Below are 18,889 nucleotides of genomic sequence, written 5' to 3' on the forward strand. Positions count from 1 at the left end.
GAAAGGAAAGTATAATTTATATGTACAACCAATAAACCTGATACAGAAGAGGGGACTGGGACAGACCAGGAGTGGGTGTGAAGAGACCGGGAAAGGAGCAGCAAGAAAGTGAAGGGGAGCGAAGAGCAAGTGGGGGGTTCGCCATGCAAACTGCCACTCTCCCCAGCCCCTCCTGGGGAGGAGGATGTGCCCATGTCTCCCCAGCCTGCCCTCCACTATTTTGCTCTGGTCCCAAAGGCAAGGTAGTCCCCTGACTAGGCCCCCTGCCTGACCCACTCAAGTTTAGTCCATATCCAGGTCTTCAGGAGGGAGGGTAGAAGTCCTCCAAGAACCTGAGTCCCAGAACTGGGGGCTCCCCCCACATCTGGCCCATTGTGTTCTCCGCCACCCTTTCTAGGTTACCTGGGTCCCTAGGACAGATTGGGGAGCTCCTCTTTGGCTTAAGGGAGTATCACCCAAATATTACTCTTTGTAGGGGTGGTCCTTGGTCCCTAGGGAGGGGGGAAGATTCCCAACACAAGATGCCGGTACGCAGGAGGTAACTGAGCCAGTGAACGGCGCCTTTATTCTGAGGCTGAACAGCAATGGACTCCCTCCCTTGTTAACTGCTCCGCCCTCCATTTGGGGGGAGGTAGGGGAAGGAAACATGCAGCCGCCCCTCCTCTTCCCTTCCACCCTCCCAGGGCTCACTGTCACCCCTCTCTAAAGTCACCCTCCTCTCTTGAAAGCTCTTTTCCCCACCAAAGTCCCTAAAGGCCGGGCAAGGCTAACCCCCCACTTCTGCAAGAGATGGAGCTTATGCTGCGGGAATAAGAACTGGGGCGGCTCCACCTCTTTCCCCCCCACAGCCGCTCACTGGGAAGCTGTGTGTGCTGGGCAGTGGGGGGTACAGGTACCTGGAAGACCCTGCTGACCACCTCCCACCCAGACCTCTTCTCACCAGCACAGTCTTCAAAGCACGGTGGGAAAGGTGCATGGGGTGGAGAAGGGCAAAGGGCCCTTCTTGAAGAGAGCTGTAGAGAGGGGCAAAGGGGCTCCTAGCCCAGTGGGGGCCCATGGGGTGGGGAAGGCGGAGGACTGGCAGCAGGCCCCAGAGCCTGAGCTGGGGGTCGGCCTCGGGGACGGGGCCTGGGTGAAGGGCAGGCCTGGGATCCGGTCAGTCGTCTATACAGATCACCTCCCCGGCTCGGGGCTCCTTCCGATCCAGCCCGTCTGACACCAATGCCCCCACCATTTCCTTCTCCTTCTTCACCAGCACTGGAGGGCCGTTGGTGGCGGCTGTTTGGGAAGGGGGTAAGGAAGGGTCAATCCCTCCTTCACTTCCCATTGTCGACTGCTTCCTGACGACAGTATGTTCTTACTTCTAGGTCCCCTCATGCCACATCCAATTTTCTAAGGCAGGGATGGGAAAAAAATCTCTCTCTCTGAGATTCCCCACTGTACGCATGATGGAACACACGTTCCAACTTTCACCGGAACCCCCTTCCAATTTCATATTCTCTTTCTCTGAAGTAAACAGCTGGAGGAGGCTCAGGTAGGAGGTACCAAGCCACAGAACCACTAAAACCCTAGATGAGGTTTTTGACGATGGGAATGGAAGAGAAGTTGAGAAAGGGATGGGAAAAACAAAGTCCAGAACCACTCTATTCCATAAAACACTGGATACTTCCAAGGAAATGAGATGGGCTGGACAAGTAAAAGGGTAGCTGAGCAGGGATGAAGCTTGGAAAAGGAAGAATGCAAGAAGCAGGAGGCAGGAAGTCACCAGCTGACCTGTGATGAAGGACCCTGCAGGCATCTGGCTGTAATTGGCGCCTGCGGCGGCCAGGGCCCCTACGGGTGCGGCGCTGAAGGCCGCCCCGTACCCCGGAGGTGTAGCGTACGGACCCGGGGGGAAGGCCTGGAAGAGAGAGCGAGCCCACATTACAGGGTCCACAGTCTGAGAGGAAAGCAGCTTCGGGGAGACATCATGGGCCAAACTCCCGAACTACTGAGGGGTATCATACAGGCAGGGAGACTCAAGGCTGATGAGCGTGCTGGAGCAGGTCGTTGTTCCACACTGCACGGGGTTCTGAAGGAGGTGTTCATATGTGTGCAGGAGGAGTACCAACAGGGAAAACTGGAGTCGGGGGAAAGAGGGTTACCGGTGTGGGGTGAGGCTCCGTGCCCTTGCTGGCCAGCCGGCTGAGGATGCTGCGCTCGGACATCTGAAGGCGGGCTGCGATGGGGGGTATTCGGGACAGCGTGGCTGGCAGGCGGGTCACGTCCGCCTTCATGTCGCTCAGCAACTCCTCCAGCTGGTTCAGAACTGGGGCCCGGGCCACGGAGAAAGAAGGGCAAGAGAAAGACAGGGAAAGGGAGAGATGGAGCCAGGAAAAGAGACGAGGAGTCAGATGGACAGATACAGTCAGAGAAAGAGAGAGAGAGGAGGGCACAGATGTCGAAGAATCAGAGACCAAGGAAATGACAGAAGTAGGAAAAAAGAGCAACTCGGGGACAAAGAAAAAGTGTCAGGTAAAGAGGCAGAGAGACCAGATCGCCACAGAGGACAGATGGAGAGAAAGAAGAAAGGAAAAGGGAATATGGAGAAAAGGGAGATAGGGGAGGGAGGACATCGGAAGACATGGGGGCGGGGAGTTGTCAGAACATCCCATACTGAAAGAGTGAGGTTTTGGGGTTGGGGATGATGGGGAGGAAATAGTCAGGAGGCGTGGGAGGTGGTAAGTGGTGTCAAAGACTTAAGGAATCAAAGTTTTAATATGTAAGGGGGGGAGGGAGGTTAGAGGGTCAGCATTACAGATTCAAGGAATTAGAACAGGAGTCAAGGGGGCCAGGAATCAGTCACTACATCAGACAGGATTAGATGGTTAGAGGGCTTTCGAACTTAATCTATTATTGTCAAGGGAAGAGGGTTTGGGAGGAAGGGTCGAAGGTCAAAGGGAAGTTTCATGGGGTAGGGTCAGAGGGTGGGACGGTGGTGGTTTCCGCTTCATGGGGTGAATGAGACGTGAGCAATGTGATTCGTGGGACCGGGGGTAAGGACTTTTGTGGACTATACACAGGCCACAGCCCCAGAGAGAGTGCTATTAGCAATATGGCAGGTGTGTGGGTCAGCGAAGAAGTTCTGCCCTGTGGAGGGGACGTGGCACAGTCTCACGGAGAGTGTGGGGTGGGGGGGAAGGTCCCTCCCTTGGGCACTGATGTGAACGCTACTGGGCACGGATGAGGGTTGGCTGCACGAATCCTAGAGGCTAAAGAGCAAGGGGGTACCAGGCGGGTCGGGGTGGGGTCAGAGGTCAGAGGGGGGTGGTTCAGAGGGTCGGGGGCCGGAGGGGTGGGAAGGTTTTGAGGGGTGCGGGGAGCAGACTTACGCAGCGCTGTGGGCCCTCCCCCGCGCGGGGCCGCCGCGGCCCTTACCCTTGTGCAGCACGGCGTTGGCCGGCTTGTTCCCCGCCAGCGACTCCTTGGAGAGGTGCTGGTGGCTCTCGGCCAGGCACTCGGCCTCGGCGAAGCGGGCGTGGAGGGCCATGGCGGGGTGCGCCGGCTCCTGGGATAGGTTCAGGTAGGCCGCCCGCCGCAGCTGCTCCTCGATCACCAGCGCCTGCTCCAGGAGCTAAGGGCGCGGGGAGGGGGCGAGTGCGGGAGCTGCCGGCAGCAAGCACGCAGCTCGGGGCTGGAGACCCACACCGCCCTCACCGGCGGCCCAGACCCCCAGCTCCACACCGATGCTGACCGCGACCCCGATCCAGACCACGGCGCCAAACACAAGGTGACCCTCTGGTCTTTGCCGCGAGCGGCGCCTCAACCCTCAAGGTGTGAACCTCGCCTACACTGCAACCAGGTCTGGTCCCACTTCTGACCCGAGCCCCTCTTCAACACAGCTCCTTTCCTCCCTCATCCTCACCTTGAATCTCCGGGCCAGGAACTTATTTTTCATCTCCAGAAAGTTCCCCTTATTGGCTTCAGTTTTAAATGGCTCGTTGATAATGGCAAACTGAGCATCATTCTGGATGTCCTGCCACCGTGCGTAGCCATGGCTGCCAATGAAGGAAGTGGATCATCAAGGAATTTAACAGGGCTAGGCTGGACTGTGAACACGCCTGCCTTTTGGCCTGGCCGCCCCAAAGTGCGGCGCTAGGCCCCCTTCCCTAAGTGTGGACTCATGTTCTCTGTAGTTCCCCTCTCTCCAGGTTGAGAGAACATTTTTTCTCTTGCATTTGTATCCAAGGATACAGGACAATCCCAGCCAGAAGCCAATAGTCATGTCTTCGGTGCCAGATCTCATTGAGTTTCCCCGAGGAAATAGCTGCCCGTTCCTCATTCTGCCACAGCGTGTGGAGCTCTGAAAAGAGGGCAGAAGACAGACGAGGCATCAGGAGTTTGTGAAGCCCAACGGGCTGGTACAGAGGGAGGAACCGAACAGTGGGACAGGACTAAGGGCTTTTTAGGAGGAACAGGGCAAGGTTAGGTGAAGGGTTAGGAAATAAAACTAGTTACAAACAAGGTTCAAGTTAGGATTAAGAGTACAGGTGGGATTAAGGCAGCTCTGGAGTTAGAAGTACACTTAAGGAGGACCAGGGCAAGGGTCAGAGACAGCATGCGCCATTTCATTGGCAGTTACTTGGAATTAAAGGTGGAAGGAGGCCTCAGGCCCAAAGAGAAACCCCATGAGGATGAGCTAACCCCAGTGAGGAGCAGAGGGCAGTGAGGGCCCCCCCACCTGTGAAGCCACCGTCTGCAATATTGAACATGAACCGCGGCTTCTCTGCCTTCTCCTCACGTCGCCCGTTGGACCGCAGCTCGTCTCGAGGAGGCCCAGGTCGAAGCTCCCGGTCCCCTTTTACGTCTTCTGCTACAGCAGACGGGGCAGAGCTCACACCTCAGGAGAGTCTCCTCCCAGGTACTGGCCCCTGGAACAGCTACCCACCCGGGACCCAGGCATTTGGTTCCCAAGACCCCACCTCCCCTCCCCTGATTCCCTCAGGGACCCAGGTGGCCGGTCCTTCCACCCATTACCTCTCTTGCCCAAATCCCCCGTCTCCCCCTCCGGCCTCTCCCTGTGTTCCTGTCCATCCATCGGCTTCTCCTCTCCCCTCTCTCCTGGCGTCGACTCCGTGGCTGTGGGAGGGGGTAGCGGACAGGAATGGAGGATGTCACCCTCAGCCCCTGACCCCAGAAGAGGGAACCCCCAAATTCTAAGCCCCCCATCACCCCTAAGGCCATGCACCCACCTGACTTCTCTCTGTCCCCACGGTACCCAGGTTCAGGCTCCATCTCTCCAGGTACCCCTGGCAACTCATCCTCTAGAGGAATCTTCCTTGGCTCCAGCCGCTCCCCAAGTGATGGGGCTGGGCTGGGGGTATCAGCCTAAAAGAGGACAACGGAGTCAGGACGAAGTGGGGGCTCCTAGGCACCTGCCTCCACGACTCTGCCACTCCCTCCCCTCAAAGAAAGCCAGGTAGCCACACACCTCTGTTTCCATCTTCTCCCCAATTTTGCTATTCTTCTCCGGCTTCTCCTCCTGGTTTTCTGCTTCATCCTTCTCCAGAGGTGTCCTTATGCCATCTCCTTTCTCACTGGGAGCTGGAGTAGCTGCAAGGGTAAGGCGGAGTGAGGCAGGCAGAAACTCCCCACCCCAACTCCAGTCCCTCGGCGTCGAACGGACACTGGCCCCATCTGTCTCTCCCGCCATCCTGAGCTGATTACCAGGTTTTGAGGTGCAAGGACTGTTTGCAGCAGAAGCCTCAGGAGTGGTGGGAGACGTTTTGGTAGGAGAGGAGGCTCTGGAGGAGCGCTTGGAGTCAGCACTGGGGTCGGGCATCAGCTCCGGCATAGACCAGCGCCCATTGATGTGCTCAAACTCCTGAACCTGAAGGGTGCGGGGGAGTCGTAGGGACAGGGATCAGCTCCAGCGACTGGACACATAGCAAGCTCCAGCGCTTCTCCCTATCTCGCACCAGCGTGAGTCCGGAACTCAGGGACGAGAGGCAGAGGAGCACAGGGTCTAGGCAGCCAGCCTCTTTGGCTGAGGGGAAGACGGATACCTTCTTCTTGACGAGAGACATGACTCCAATGCGGGTCAACACTTGCTGGCGACTCAGTCCCTCCCGAGGGACCCCGTCAGCAAAGGTTTCAGAGCCGTCTGCCCCGGGCTCACAGAGATGGCGCATGAACAAAGACACATAGGCCCTAAGGAGCATGGGGGTGGGAGGTGCGTTAGGAGAGCCTTAGGGGGGGCAGGGGAGTAAAGGGGGCACAGGGATTACTGAACCTGAAACTCCCGGGTGCCTCCAGGGGTCCTCCCCTGGGCCTCTCAATCTCACCGTCACCTGTCCTCCAAATCCTAACTCCCACATCTGCCCCTCCCCTTGCATTTCCACAGTCCCCTTGGCCTTGGTTACTTCATTCCTAGGCCCCATCAGTCAGCTCTTCATCCTTCCCACCAGCTCCCCTGCCAGGTTATCGTGGTCAAATAAATGTGAGGCAAGGACAGCCCAGGCGAGGCTCCTGTCTCAACTGCCTCTCCCATTGGGGAGGAAGCCCGGCCTCCCTGCTCTAGGCTCATCTGAGGGGAGGTGGGGCAGGCTGAGCCCACCCCCCAGGAAACTGAGCCAGGAAACACTGTCTGGCAGGGAGTACGGTGATCAGTTGAGTAAGGTCACATCATATGGCGGCCAAGAGGAAGGCAGTAACGCCCCAAGTTTTTACCCCTCCATCCAACTCAGCCCTGTATCACCCCCACTCACTTGAACTCTTTCTCAGTCTTGCCCCTCAGGTCCCGCACCAGCCACTGGGTGGTGAAGGCGTCCTGTGGGGGCATGCCCCAGCGCATCACAGCGTTGAGGAAGGCCTTCCGCTGACGGGTGTTGAATCCCAACACCTGATGATGGGGGGCAAGGAGGGAGTGGGCAGTGAATGTCCAGGATCTCATTTCTTGGTCTGTTCTACCCTCAGTGACTCAGCTTCAATTTCCTTCCTTCTCTCCTCAGGGACCTAGGCCAGCTCTCACCTCAATGTTGCCCCCAACTCGAGCCAGCAGTGGAGGCAGTGGCTTATCCTTTTCGTTCCGGAGCTGCCTCTTGGACTGTCGACGCCCTGGGTGGGGAGATGGTGACCCCGGTTAGTAGAGCTGCTGCCTTCTCCCCCCCGCCACTCTTTCCTAGCCCTCCATTCTCACAAGAGACAGAACACAGGAAAGGCCTGTGTCAGCTCTGAGGCGCTTCTAATGTTCTTCCCAGCACATTCAGAACTACTACCCCAATAGGTCCAAAAGAATCATCATACTAAAAAATCAGTAGCACCCATACAATGCAAGCAAGATTACTGGCGGGAATGTAAAAGGATGTTCCCTTTCTTGATTTTTCATCTAGGTATCTAAGCCTGCATGGTTATATACTCCCAATTTTAACAGTGGCAAGATTACAGATATTTCTTCCTTTTTGCTTACCTGCAATCTTTACTTTCTCTACAAATGAGCATTTTGTATAAAAATAGTGGGCTTAATAGACAATGGGAAGTGAAACGGGAAGAGGTGCGGTAGAAAGACAAGAAAACAGATGCCACCTTCAGGACGCTCATCAAAGTCTTCATCCTCCTCCTCTGATCCCACTGAGTATTCTGACTGGTTATCTGCGAGGGGAAGGGCTCAGTGGTCAGTGATGGCTCCCTGGATAAGCCCAGGCTGGGGCCCTTCTGTCTGGACGCCTCCCCTCGGAGACTTCTGCACCTTCACTCTGGCCTCGGCCCTCCTAGGGACGCCTGCAGTGACTGCCTGCAGTCTGACTCAGGACCACACACCATGTCCACTCACCCACCTACCTCCTGACTCCTGCATACCCCACTCTAAACAGGGACCCCTGGGTGTCCATTGGAGCCCTCTGCAACTGCTACATAGCTGAGATCACCTGCAAATCCACCTGGCCTCCGGGTACTCCTGGTGTCCCTTCCTAATAATCTCTTTCTACTTGGCAGGGAAGGCCCTGACTTCTAAGCCTCTCTTTTCCTCTAAATGCCCCCAGCTCCAAGCTCCTTCTCAGCACTGTCCCCTTCTCGGTCCCTCCCTCAGGGGCGGTCCTCACCTTGGTCCTCCTGAGCAGCATCGTTGTAGTTAACCTGCTTGCGGACCCTCTTGCCTTTGCCGAGGTTGCGGGCCAGGTCTTCCTGCTGCTGCTCGTAGTGGTGTCTCAGCAGCTTCTCCCAGTAGTCAGGATCCACATTCTCCTCCTGCTTGATGATCTCTCGCTCAATTTCCTCAATCTGAAGGGCAGCAGGACGAACGCTGAAGGCCTCCCCTTCCAGTCCTTCCGCCATGACAAAATCCCTACGCGCCTGCCTCCACCCAGCCCTAGACCTCGTCACTGTGTGTAAGTCCTCTGTGTAAGTTTTCCTTACCTCTTACCTGCAATATGCTTCTCCTCCTCGTTATCTCCCTCTTTTCCAAACCTCTCCTCTAGTGCCCTCTGTGTCCCTCACACTCTGACTCAGAAGGTTCCCTCCCGAGTTTATCACCACTTTCTCTGCCTAAGTTTTCTCCAAATTCCAGTCTCATCCTTTAGACCAAGAAGTCGTTTGAGGTCCACTACCGCTCTTTGATGGGCACTGGGGTAAGAGATCAGATAAAAAACAAGAGCGAAGGGGGATCCTCCAACTTCAAGGTCTGGTCAAGGACATCGACACCACCCCTCAGAGATGGCCCGGGATGGCCCGTGTCTGGCCCCAGCCTCTCACCTTGTCCTCTTCCCTCACCACGTACTGGGCCACCTTGAAGGAGCTGAGATACTCATTCATGTTCTGCACATCTGTGTCCTCAGTTGCATCCTGGTTCCGGTCCAAGAGCCGAGCGATGGCCTCGTTGTCATAGTGAATCACACTGCTGTCCTCCTCCTTGTTCTCCCCTGGTGGAGTTGGGGAACGAGAGGGGACTCTGAGCTCTAACCAGAACCTCAGGCAGAACTTTAGAGAGATCAGAGGAAAGCCTTCCCCTCTGCTTCCTTTTCACGGGAGCTCTGGAGGAGAAGGCCCTTTCCCTGGACGTCTACACAGACATTTGTTGTTGTTTTCAACCTTACAGGTGAGGAAAGAAGCCAACCTTCCTCCAAGGATGCAGAGAAGAGATTTTCTTCAGGGGGTTTCAGAAGAGAAGTGCTCACAGACAGCAAAGACCTGCTTACAGGGAGCTGCAGAAAAGGCTCTCACCCTCATTTTCATCCTTAAATAGCTCCTCGGTGCCAAATTTGAGGATGTCATCCAGCTCCTGCTTGGACATGGAGCCCGCCTTGGAGCCCAGCCCAGGCCGCACCACCAGATGCGTCAGCATCATCTTTCTCTTGGCCACCTGTGTGATTCGCTCTTCCACTGATGCGCGAGTCACAAACCGGTAAATCATCACTTTGTTGGCCTGGCCGATCCGATGAGCACGGCTGAAGGCCTGCAGGGGCCGGAAAGTGGGGATGGGCCAGGGGAGTGGCAGCGGAGACACGCCCTACATGCTCTGGAAAAGAGGCTGACAAGGAAGGGTCTTCTACCCACCAAGAGGTTTTTCTGACCCCAGAACAGACAGACACATCTCCTTGCTCAAAGGGGCTCCAGGAGGCGTGTTCTCACCTGGATATCATTATGGGGGTTCCAGTCTGAATCAAAGATGATGACAGTGTCGGCAGTTGCCAGATTGATGCCCAGGCCTCCAGCCCGGGTGGACAGGAGGAAGCAGAATTGTTGGGCCCCAGGAGCTAGGAGGCAAGAATCAGGAAATCAGGCCTTTCTTGTACCCAGCAGGTCTGTCCACCTGCTCCTAGATGTTCCCTGACTACAAACGATGCTCTCAACTCAAAAGCCCAGGTGGCTAATATCCTCCCAGGCCAGCACCCTCCCATCCCAGGGACCTAGGCACAGGTTTCTCGGGCCTCCCACACCCAGCAGGGACCAAGGTCCCCCTCACCATTGAAGCGATCGATGGCCTCCTGCCTCAGGGCACCAGTGATGCCGCCGTCAATGCGCTCATACTTGTAGCCTTCGTAGTCTAAGAAGTCCTCTAGCAAGTCTAACATTTTGGTCATCTAGAGCAAGAGAAAAGGCAGGAGTCTAGAGCGACGAGGCAGTGGGATGCGCCCTGTCTGTTCTGACTACCTCTTTATTCTCTCTCAACCCCAGTCCTTACACTTGTACCCCTGCCCTGTCATATACCCCCCCGGAGCTGTTTCCTCCACCCCCAGCTCCTCCTGGGACATTCTTGTCATTCTCTCTCTCTTGACTTAAGACCATTTCTCCTAAGGAAGAGGTTCTCCTCTGACACCCATGACAAAGTTTCAGGGAAATCTATGAACCCCCTGAAAATCTGTACAAAATTGTCTAGTTGTGTGTGCAGTTTTCTGGAGAACAGACCCACAGCTTTCATCAGATTTCCAAAAGGTCTGTGCTCTCCTCCCTTCCCCAATAATGTTAAGAAACTGTACCAGTCCCAGAGATGACCTTTAGGAGGCAGATGGCTCACCCTTCCCTTTCGCCCCTTTTGGCATACAGAAACTGGACTACAACTTCCAACAGCCTTAATTAAGAACAGGGATCAGAGACCAAGATGAACTTAGCTATACCAGAAACTCTTAGGGGCGTAATTGCCTAACCTCGCATCCCGTGGCAACCACAGGAACGAGGTAAGCGATTATCTGATGGTGAGAAAGAGCTACAGGGATGGGTCACCTGCGAGAAGATGAGCACTCTGTGTCCTTGCTCCTTCAGCTTCCGCAGCATCTTCTGCAGCAGCATGAGCTTCCCAGACGCCTTAATAAGTGCCCCACCCTCATATGCCCCACTGGGAAGTTTGGGGGACTCCTGAAAAGAAGGAAGGAAAGAAGGAGGAGAGGCTCAGTGAACACACCCCCGTATTCTGACTGTGCCTAGAAAGCTGGAGGCCCAACTCCAGGCTCCACACTTTTACAATTCCTACTCTTCTCAGAAATCTAGTCTCTGGCCTCCCAGCCCAACTCCAGCCCTGTGCTCAACTGCCCATGTTTCCAAAGAGCCAGGCATTTCACAGTCCCCCAGCTCCCGTATCTACCATAGCAGCCACAGGAAAGAGATATGGATGGTTGCAGCACTTCTTAAGATCCATCATGATGTTAAGCAATGACACTTGGTTCCCACCTCCTCGTGAATTCAAGGCCTCAAAATTTCGGGTCAGGATATACTTGTAGTATTTCCTAAAGGCCAGGGCAGGGGCATAGAAGAGACACAATAAAGGAAGCAATTATGATGTTGCATTTGGCCACCAACTCTTGGAAAGCTGCCACCAAATCCTCAACCCTGGTCCAGGTAACCCGCCTTGCATCTCACTTCTGCATGGGGCTCAGCTCCACGCGGACGATGAGCTCTGTCTTGGCCGGCATATTCTTAAAGACATCAGCCTTGAGCCTCCTCAGCATATGTGGCCCCAGCAAGTCATGAAGTTTCTTAATCTGGTCTTCTTTGGATATGTCGGCAAACTCCTCCAGGAAGCCTTCCAGATTGCTAGTAGCCAGAAGGAGAAAAGGAAACGAATAGGTGTCAGGTTCTTTGCCCCTGACCTCAGGCTCTGTTCTTCACTCCAGGTGAATCCTCCTCCCACTCATCTTCTCAGTCCCTCCACCTCTCCTCTCTGCAGACCACCCTACTGAGCCACTTACTTAAACCTCTCTGGGGTGAGGAAGTTCAGCAGATGGAAGAGCTCCTCCAGGTTATTCTGCAGCGGAGTCCCTGTCAGCAGCAACTTATGATCTATCTTGTAGCCATTGAGGACCCTGAAAAACTAGAAAATGGGGCAAGGAAAGGCAGAGGAAAGGGCCCATCAGTGGCAAGTGGCTGGCCCACAGTACCACCTTTCCCTGCCTCTAGCTCCTATTTCCTTCAGGATCAGACTAGGATTTCCTAGTCCTCTCCCTCTTCCAACCTGGACTTCTCCCCAGACTCATTCCCAGGCTTCCTGCCTCCCTGATTGCAGAAAGTCCCTGAAACTTTATTTTTTAGGACTAGGGCAAGTAGGAGTCCACAGCCTCAAGTTTCTGAGGCCTGGGTATCTCACTCACCTTGGACTGGTTGTTCTTGAGCCGATGGGCCTCATCCACCACGAGACAGGCCCAGCGGATGGAGCCAAGAGCGGCCTGATCAATGGTGATCAGCTCGTATGATGTCAGGAGAACATGGAACTTCACCTGCGCCTCCCTCTGCCAACACAACCATTGTCCATTTGGCTGCCACCCCACACCCGAGCATCTAGGCCTCCACCCCCATTCTCCACGCAAACACCCAGTCCTGAGACTCCCAGAGGGAGCCCGTTGTCCTGTCCTCCAACTTTGACGCCATGCAGGGACTTCTGAATGTGGCCCCCAAACTTCCACCACCTATCCAGGATGAACAGATCCACGTACGCCCCTGGGAGTACCTGCTACATCTCCAGGACTGGAGTGCAGAGGCGTGAGGGAAGGTGGAGGAAAGGAGGGAGAAAGCTGAATGGGGAATAAAGGAACTGAAGTCCTGGTTGGGGCAACGAAACGACAGATCTGAGGACTTTAGAGGACATGAGATAGAGGGGCTTACCTTCATCTTAAAAGCTTTCTTGCCACCTTTGATGGCATTGTCTTCAAAGGAAAACTCATTCTCACGAATGATGGCTCGGCTGTCCTTGTCACCCGTGTATGTCACCACATAGAACTTGGGTGCCCACATCTGGAACTCCCGCTCCCAGTTAATGATGGTGGAGAGCGGGGCGCTCACCAGGAAGGGACCCTTTGTGTGGCCCTGGGAGTTGAGGGTGGGGGACCATTAGTCTAGGCTCACGGTTATACACCCCAGTCTGCTGCCTGCCGCACCCCTCCCCCCAGTTCTCTGCCCTCACCCTCCACTCCCACCTTCCCCAGTCCAGGCTAGGCCTCAGCACGGCTGTCCCCCTCAGGGCCCGAGAGTCTAGCACCTCCTTATACAGTGAGTAGAGGAAGACGATGGTTTGTATGGTCTTGCCCAGTCCCATCTCGTCAGCCAGAATGGTGTCAGTGCCCTGGGCCCACGAGAAGCGTAGCCAGTTCAACCCCTCCAGCTGATACATGTGCAGCGTGCCTCCAGTGGCCGTGATGAACCGTGGCTGAGTCTCGTATTTCACTGTGGGCTGTAGAATCGAGGAGTCAGAAGGCTCAGGGGAACCATCAGCTGCTCCTCCGGTCTTGGCCTCCTCCTCCCCTCTCCCCGGCACTGATATCAAATGGGATTACAAGTCCCTCTCCTATGGCCTGAGCTTATGGAAGCCTGAGTCTGCAGTGCCTCCCCCTCATTCCTTAAAACAATACCCGGCAGCACTGTGGGGAAGGAAACTGGTCGAAGAGCCCTGTGTGCTGCTACCCCTAGCAGCTCTCACTCCCGTGCCAAAATTCCTAGCACTCTTGGGGCAAAGCTGGACACTGAAGGAAGAGCTACTGTTCAAAGAAGTTGTTGAAACTCTGGGAAGTTCTGTCAGAAGCCCCCAGGAAATCTTCAATCACCATGGCTCCAGAAATGGGAGGCGGGCCGAGTGAGAGGGCTTACATCATTAGTAGGAGAGCTGGGAGGCCCATCACCCTGCAGCTCCTTCTTCTTCTTCTTATACTTGCGGGGCTGGGCGGGGTCCTCCCCCATAATTAGTTCTCTGGGAAAACAGTGGGTCTGAGTGAGACCTGGTCCTTGGACCCACCCCCTGTCCTTCTGAACCCACTCCAGACCTAGCTCCCACTTTCCATAACCGAGATTTTCTCACATTTCCTTTCTCCCAGGTTCTTTACCCTCACCCCTTGGATTTCAGCTCTAAAGCCAACCCTCCCCACTCCTCAGCATCCTCATCCCCATTACTCAGGCTAGATCTTCTTTCTGTTCCTCACACTACCTCTTTCCCGACCCCACCGCAAACAACCCAGCCCAGGCTCCCACTGCCCTAAATTCTAGATTGGGTCTGTCGCTACTGCATCTCATTTAATGCTGGAGGTTTAGCTTTCATGCCTCTGTCCTCAGACTCCCTCTAACCCATGACCTGGCTCCCTCACCGGTGTCTCCAGTAGCTTTGTTTATGGTCTTCATATTCAGGGATGTTCATTTCATCTTCCTCCCACGTGGACTGGTCATAAGGCAAGTCCCTCCATTTCACTAGATAGTGGTAATTTCCCTTCTTATCCACACTGTGGGGAGAGAAGCCAGGAGAAGGAGTAGGAGGAGAAAAGTAGTATGTGTCACAAGTAGAAAAAGTCATAATAAACACAATTATCAGCAAACATGGAGAATTTGTCACCTAATCCTCAATGGTGGCCCTCTGAAAGGCAGTTTGGAATGGCTGAAGTACTACCCTAACTTTTTCAGGACGGCTTCCTAAAAATCAATGATCACAAAACATCCCTGGCTTCAACATCGTTTGTTCATCCAATCAGTATTTACTAAGCATCCACTACATGCCAGGCACTGTCCCAGGCACGGGTGACTGAGCAGAACTAAGCAGACAAATGACCTATTCCCGTGGAGCTCACATTCTATTGAGGGAGGCAGTGATGAAATAGAAAAATAAAAAGACAACGTAACATTAGTTAGTAATAAGTGCTGTGAAGAAAAAGTACTAGAAACACTGGTCTGTATGAACCATGTGTTTCATGTTTTGCTTTTTTCACAACCAGATCCCCAGACTCGTGTGTCATTTCTTAAGCTGTTAGAAGTTAGAGGCAGCAAGGACAAAGCAGTCAGTGCTGGGCTGGACTTTCCACCTGGTTCCTCCCATCTCCATAGAGGAAACAAAGCCAGAAGGGCTGGGGCTGCAGTGGGAATTATCCAGTTAGATCAATTATCTGGTTAATCAACAAATACTAACATGGAGCCACAGCGCAACAAGAATAGTGGCAAAACCCAGGTAGGCCTTCGCACGGACCAAGGACCAAAGACTCACCTGTGGTTGATGATCCGGTGGACGGTCATCCACTCCGGCTTGATGCCGAAACGATAGTACTTCTCCTCCATCTCGGCATAGTGCGGGTCCTTCACCTTGCGTTTGTCGCTCTTCCCATCATCCTCACCAGAGCCGTAGTCGAGGGGTGGGGGCTCGTCCATGTCATTCTTCCGTTGGTAGTTTCGGTACATTACCAAGTGGAAAATTTCCAGCTGATGGGGCACAGAGGAGGAGGGAACAGATAGTCCCAACACCCCGAGAGGACAAAAGGAGACAGGGCAGAGGCCGGCAGGGGGAATGGCATGGGAAAGCAAGCGACGAAAGAGGTGGGATGAGGGACATAGTGAGTTAAAGCCAAAGCAGGAGAACGAATAACATGCCAGAGAACAGAGTCAGAGACAGGACCTGGGTGGGGAGGTAATGAGCAAAAGGAGGAAGGGAACAGGGTTGTTAAGATTGGGGCTATCAGTGTAACAGGGTTAAAACAGATAAAGAAAGAGATGGAGTTAAGGCAGGCTAAGGAAAGCCTACGTTATACCTAAGGGGAGGAATGTAACGGAGACTGAGGGAAAGAGAACTGGAGTCCAAGAGAACCAAGTGTGGAAACTAAGGGAGCTGGTAGGGTGTGGGCGGCCAGAGGCCTAATGTGGGGGAAAGCAGAGGGGACGGAAGACGAGAGAACAGCGGGCCAAGAGAGAGAATGGCAGTGAATGGGGTCCCAGGAGGCGGGGAAGGAGAGGCCCTTGTACCTGAAGCTCCTTGGCCCAGGAGCAGTGCCAGTAGGACAGTCCTACCCACTTGACAAAGAACTCTCTCTCCGATCTGCCTTGAAGAGGACGTGCAGGTGGGGCATCCGGATTCCCGTCTGCCTGCTGGGGGGCTGGCACTGCCACGGGGGGCTCCCCCCACCGCCAGTGCAGGATCTTCTGCACACGGCCTTTCAGCACGGGACACTTCAGGATGGACGCACACAAAGAGGAAAGAAAGAGGCAGGAAGAGCCCATCATTAGAGTAGGAGGATGGGGGTCCCACAGGGGGATCAAAGGCTAGGTGTGGGGGAGAGGAGAGAAAGAAAGAGCCGGACCTTTGGGCCCCGGAGATGGAGAAGGAGTCGGGGCTGACAATAAACCCTGAGAGACGGGCACACTCACTGTGCATCGGGGACACAGCCACTCGCCGTTGGGGATGTCAGGCAGCGGGGGGTTCAGACAGTGAATGTGGTAGGAGGAGATGCAGGCGTCACAGCACAGGAGCTCCCCGCCATCCTTGCACACACGGCAGTATTCCATGTGGTCGTCCTCTTCCTCCTTCTCCCCCTCCTCTTCCCCCTCCTCTTCATAGTCTTCCTCCTCCTCCTTGGCCTCCCACTGTACCCCCTCCTTCTCCTGGGAGGCCAAGGACAGACACAGACACAAGAAAGAGGATAAGGAGTGAGACAGCTGGAAGACAGAGCCAAAGCAGGACAGCCGGGTCCTCGAAGTGCAGAGAAGACAGCTGGGAACAAAGGAACAGGACACCTCAGCTCCCCAAAATGCTAATTTTGGGGGCAAAGGGATGGGGGAGAGGATCAAACTAGGATCTTGGACACTTAAACATCTGTTACTGAGAAGCCCAGGCATCTGGAGGTAGGGAGAGGACAAGAGAAAGCAAGGAGGAAAGAGATGGGTGGGTCCCTGAGGGCCGTAAGAGGTGGCACCAGTACTCACACAGTGGGGGCAGCTCCATTTGCCCTCAGGAGCCCGGTCAAGCTCAGGATCAAGGCAGACGAGGTGGTAGGCACGAGGGCAGGTGTCACACAGAATAATTTCCCCACCCTGCTGGCACACCTCACAGTAATCCTGGTGATCCGTCTCGTAGCCATCAACCTCCTCCTCCCCGGCCACTGCAGGACAGCCCAGGACTGTCATACACCCCAGTGGAGGCAAAGGGAACAGAGAGAGAGAAGGAGAGCAGAATGCGGGAGGGGAGAGAAAGAGAAAAGGGTTCAATAAAGAGGTCAAAACTACAAATAAGAAAGACAACGAAGGAATGAAAGGAAGGCTGAGTGACAGGACTGCACACAGCTGACACCGCTTACCCTTCTTCTTCTTCCTTCCTGGCCGGCCTCTCTTTAGTTTCTTGGTGCGGACAGGGCCATCAGGGCGGCCTGAGGCACTGTGGACACTGCCACTGTCCAGGTCTGACTCCTCAGCCTCTGGTTCAGGGCCCTCGTCACTCTGGAAAACATACTGCCCATAGCCCCCGTGGCTGTCAGAGAGGCCAAATGGATTCCACTCCCCTCCCCAGGCCTTGGGCTCCCGCTCCAGCTGTCCTCATGGACCCTTGTGTCTGGACCCCCAGCCCCTGACCACATCCAAGAAGTATACTGGACAGGGAGGGGCCACTCACCGAGCCTCCCTTCTTCCTCTTGCTACCCAGCAGCCCTAGTTTGATTTTGAGTGGTGCCATCTTCTTTCCCCGAAGCTTCTTGCGTCCATCAGGCACTCGGGGACTCTTACTCCGCCTCTTGTGGCCTGGACCTGAGTGAGGAGTGGGGTGACAGAGAAAAAGCCAAGATCATGACAGCCAGGAACAATGGAGGCCACAGGGTTTCTGGACCTCTCTGTGGGCTATGGTCTCACTGAGACCCCTTCCTGGACAGCATTTCGTCTACAACGATCCGGGCCCAGAAGACAAGCGTTCTGGACTATAATTTGAGAACATGCAGCTTAGAGGGTGGGGTGACAGTTGGTCCAACTAGAGGGTTTCTTACCTTTGCCCTCTTTGGTTTTGGCTCTTCGGATGGGTGGGGGCTGGATATCAGCAGCAGGGGGTGGTGGAAGGGCGGGGGGTCCGGACGGTGCCATGGGGGTGGCCGATGAGACAGCAGCTGACACCTGCTCAGCTACAGCTGCAGCCGCCGCTGCCGCCGCCGCCGCCACAGCAGCTGCCGACCCCTTGAAGGGGTTGTTGGCGCTGAACTCTCTCCACTTGGCCCCAAGGATGGTCATCATCTTGGACATTGGGATCTTAGGATTCTTCTTAGCAATCAGGGGCCTGAAAATATACAAGCAAGACACTCGGACCCTTCACAGATGGTCTGGGAACACTGTTATTTCCCCTCACCAAGTAAGTCTATGTACCAGCTAGGACCCCTAGGTGGTGAAAACATGTCCTATGAAGAATAACATCAATTTTGAAATAAAGAAATAAAAAGTTTAAGAAGGAAAAAAACGTTTAAAAAACAAGAAAAAAGTATGAAGAAGAAAAAAAAGGCAAAATAAAATTTAAATGCAGATTAAAAAGGATAAAAAAATATGAGATTAATAAGAAAGCTCTTCTTTGGACAACTACTTTACAGTTCCTAAAACACTTCCACACACATAATATCCTATTTCGTCCTCACAATACTACTAGGAGTTGCTATGATTCTCTGTGCTTTTCTAAAGAGTTCCATGGGCCCTGATGAAGGGTCCCATCGGGTGGAGTCTGATGGGCCACACTGGTTCTGCTCTGCGGTGGGGTGTTAAGCTCTTGTGAGGACGTGGGTGACCCCCGTGCTGACAGAAGCACTGTCTTTAGTAGTGAAGCGGTGAGACAACGGGACTAAGGACGGCTACCAGGGACTGAACACCACTGGGGGCCAGGCACTGAGTGTGCTGAGCTTTCCATCCATCATCCCATGAGGTACGTATTATGTGCCTATTTTACAGATGCAGAAACTGAAGATCAAAGAAGTGAGCTGCCCAGCATGACACCGGGACCTGAACCTCAGCAGGCTGCCTCCAGAGCGTTGAACGGCTCTGTTAAAGTGCCTGCCCCCCAAAAGGCATCTCTACTGTTCTGTACGCTACTGCGGGAGCCGCTGAAGCTCAGGTCCCACTGTCAGCAATGCATCCTCCGTTATTACTGGTGTCTAACGAGGGGACAGAGGACTTGATAACCGAGCAAAGGAAACTGGGCAACACGGATACCACCTCCCCACTCCAG

General features: G+C 54.5%; 1 protein-coding gene across 12 annotated transcripts in view; it reads right to left on the bottom strand.

The window, feature by feature from the left end:
- The window catches only part of CHD3 (chromodomain helicase DNA binding protein 3), a gene marked incomplete at its 5' end in the record, with an annotated part of 25,193 nt that continues 6,304 nt past the window's right edge, over positions 1–18,889 (bottom strand). For 3 of the 12 annotated variants that reach the window (XM_082604777.1, XM_082604772.1, XM_082604781.1), the window contains 36 exons: positions 1–1,278; positions 1,774–1,900; positions 2,145–2,308; positions 3,372–3,613; positions 3,905–4,037; positions 4,234–4,342; positions 4,721–4,852; positions 5,017–5,118; positions 5,232–5,367; positions 5,471–5,592; positions 5,707–5,869; positions 6,045–6,189; positions 6,747–6,880; positions 7,010–7,095; positions 7,564–7,629; positions 8,079–8,256; positions 8,728–8,894; positions 9,196–9,427; positions 9,604–9,728; positions 9,938–10,055; positions 10,696–10,827; positions 11,054–11,195; positions 11,329–11,502; positions 11,658–11,779; positions 12,057–12,194; positions 12,568–12,768; positions 12,941–13,132; positions 13,546–13,645; positions 14,037–14,168; positions 14,921–15,132; positions 15,670–15,873; positions 16,072–16,305; positions 16,627–16,820; positions 16,998–17,148; positions 17,309–17,439; positions 17,673–17,956. In XM_082604777.1, coding sequence (XP_082460903.1) covers positions 1,038–1,278; positions 1,774–1,900; positions 2,145–2,308; positions 3,372–3,613; positions 3,905–4,037; positions 4,234–4,342; positions 4,721–4,852; positions 5,017–5,118; positions 5,232–5,367; positions 5,471–5,592; positions 5,707–5,869; positions 6,045–6,189; positions 6,747–6,880; positions 7,010–7,095; positions 7,564–7,629; positions 8,079–8,256; positions 8,728–8,894; positions 9,196–9,427; positions 9,604–9,728; positions 9,938–10,055; positions 10,696–10,827; positions 11,054–11,195; positions 11,329–11,502; positions 11,658–11,779; positions 12,057–12,194; positions 12,568–12,768; positions 12,941–13,132; positions 13,546–13,645; positions 14,037–14,168; positions 14,921–15,132; positions 15,670–15,873; positions 16,072–16,305; positions 16,627–16,820; positions 16,998–17,148; positions 17,309–17,439; positions 17,673–17,956 — 5,665 coding nt within the window. In that variant the 3' untranslated portion in view covers positions 1–1,037. The other 9 variants (XM_082604775.1, XM_082604779.1, XM_082604778.1 and 6 more) reach the window with 8 other exon arrangements.

Source organism: Mesoplodon mirus, assembly GCF_964341445.2.
Source record: "Mesoplodon mirus genome assembly, chromosome: 18".
Lineage (NCBI taxonomy): Eukaryota > Metazoa > Chordata > Mammalia > Artiodactyla > Ziphiidae > Mesoplodon > Mesoplodon mirus.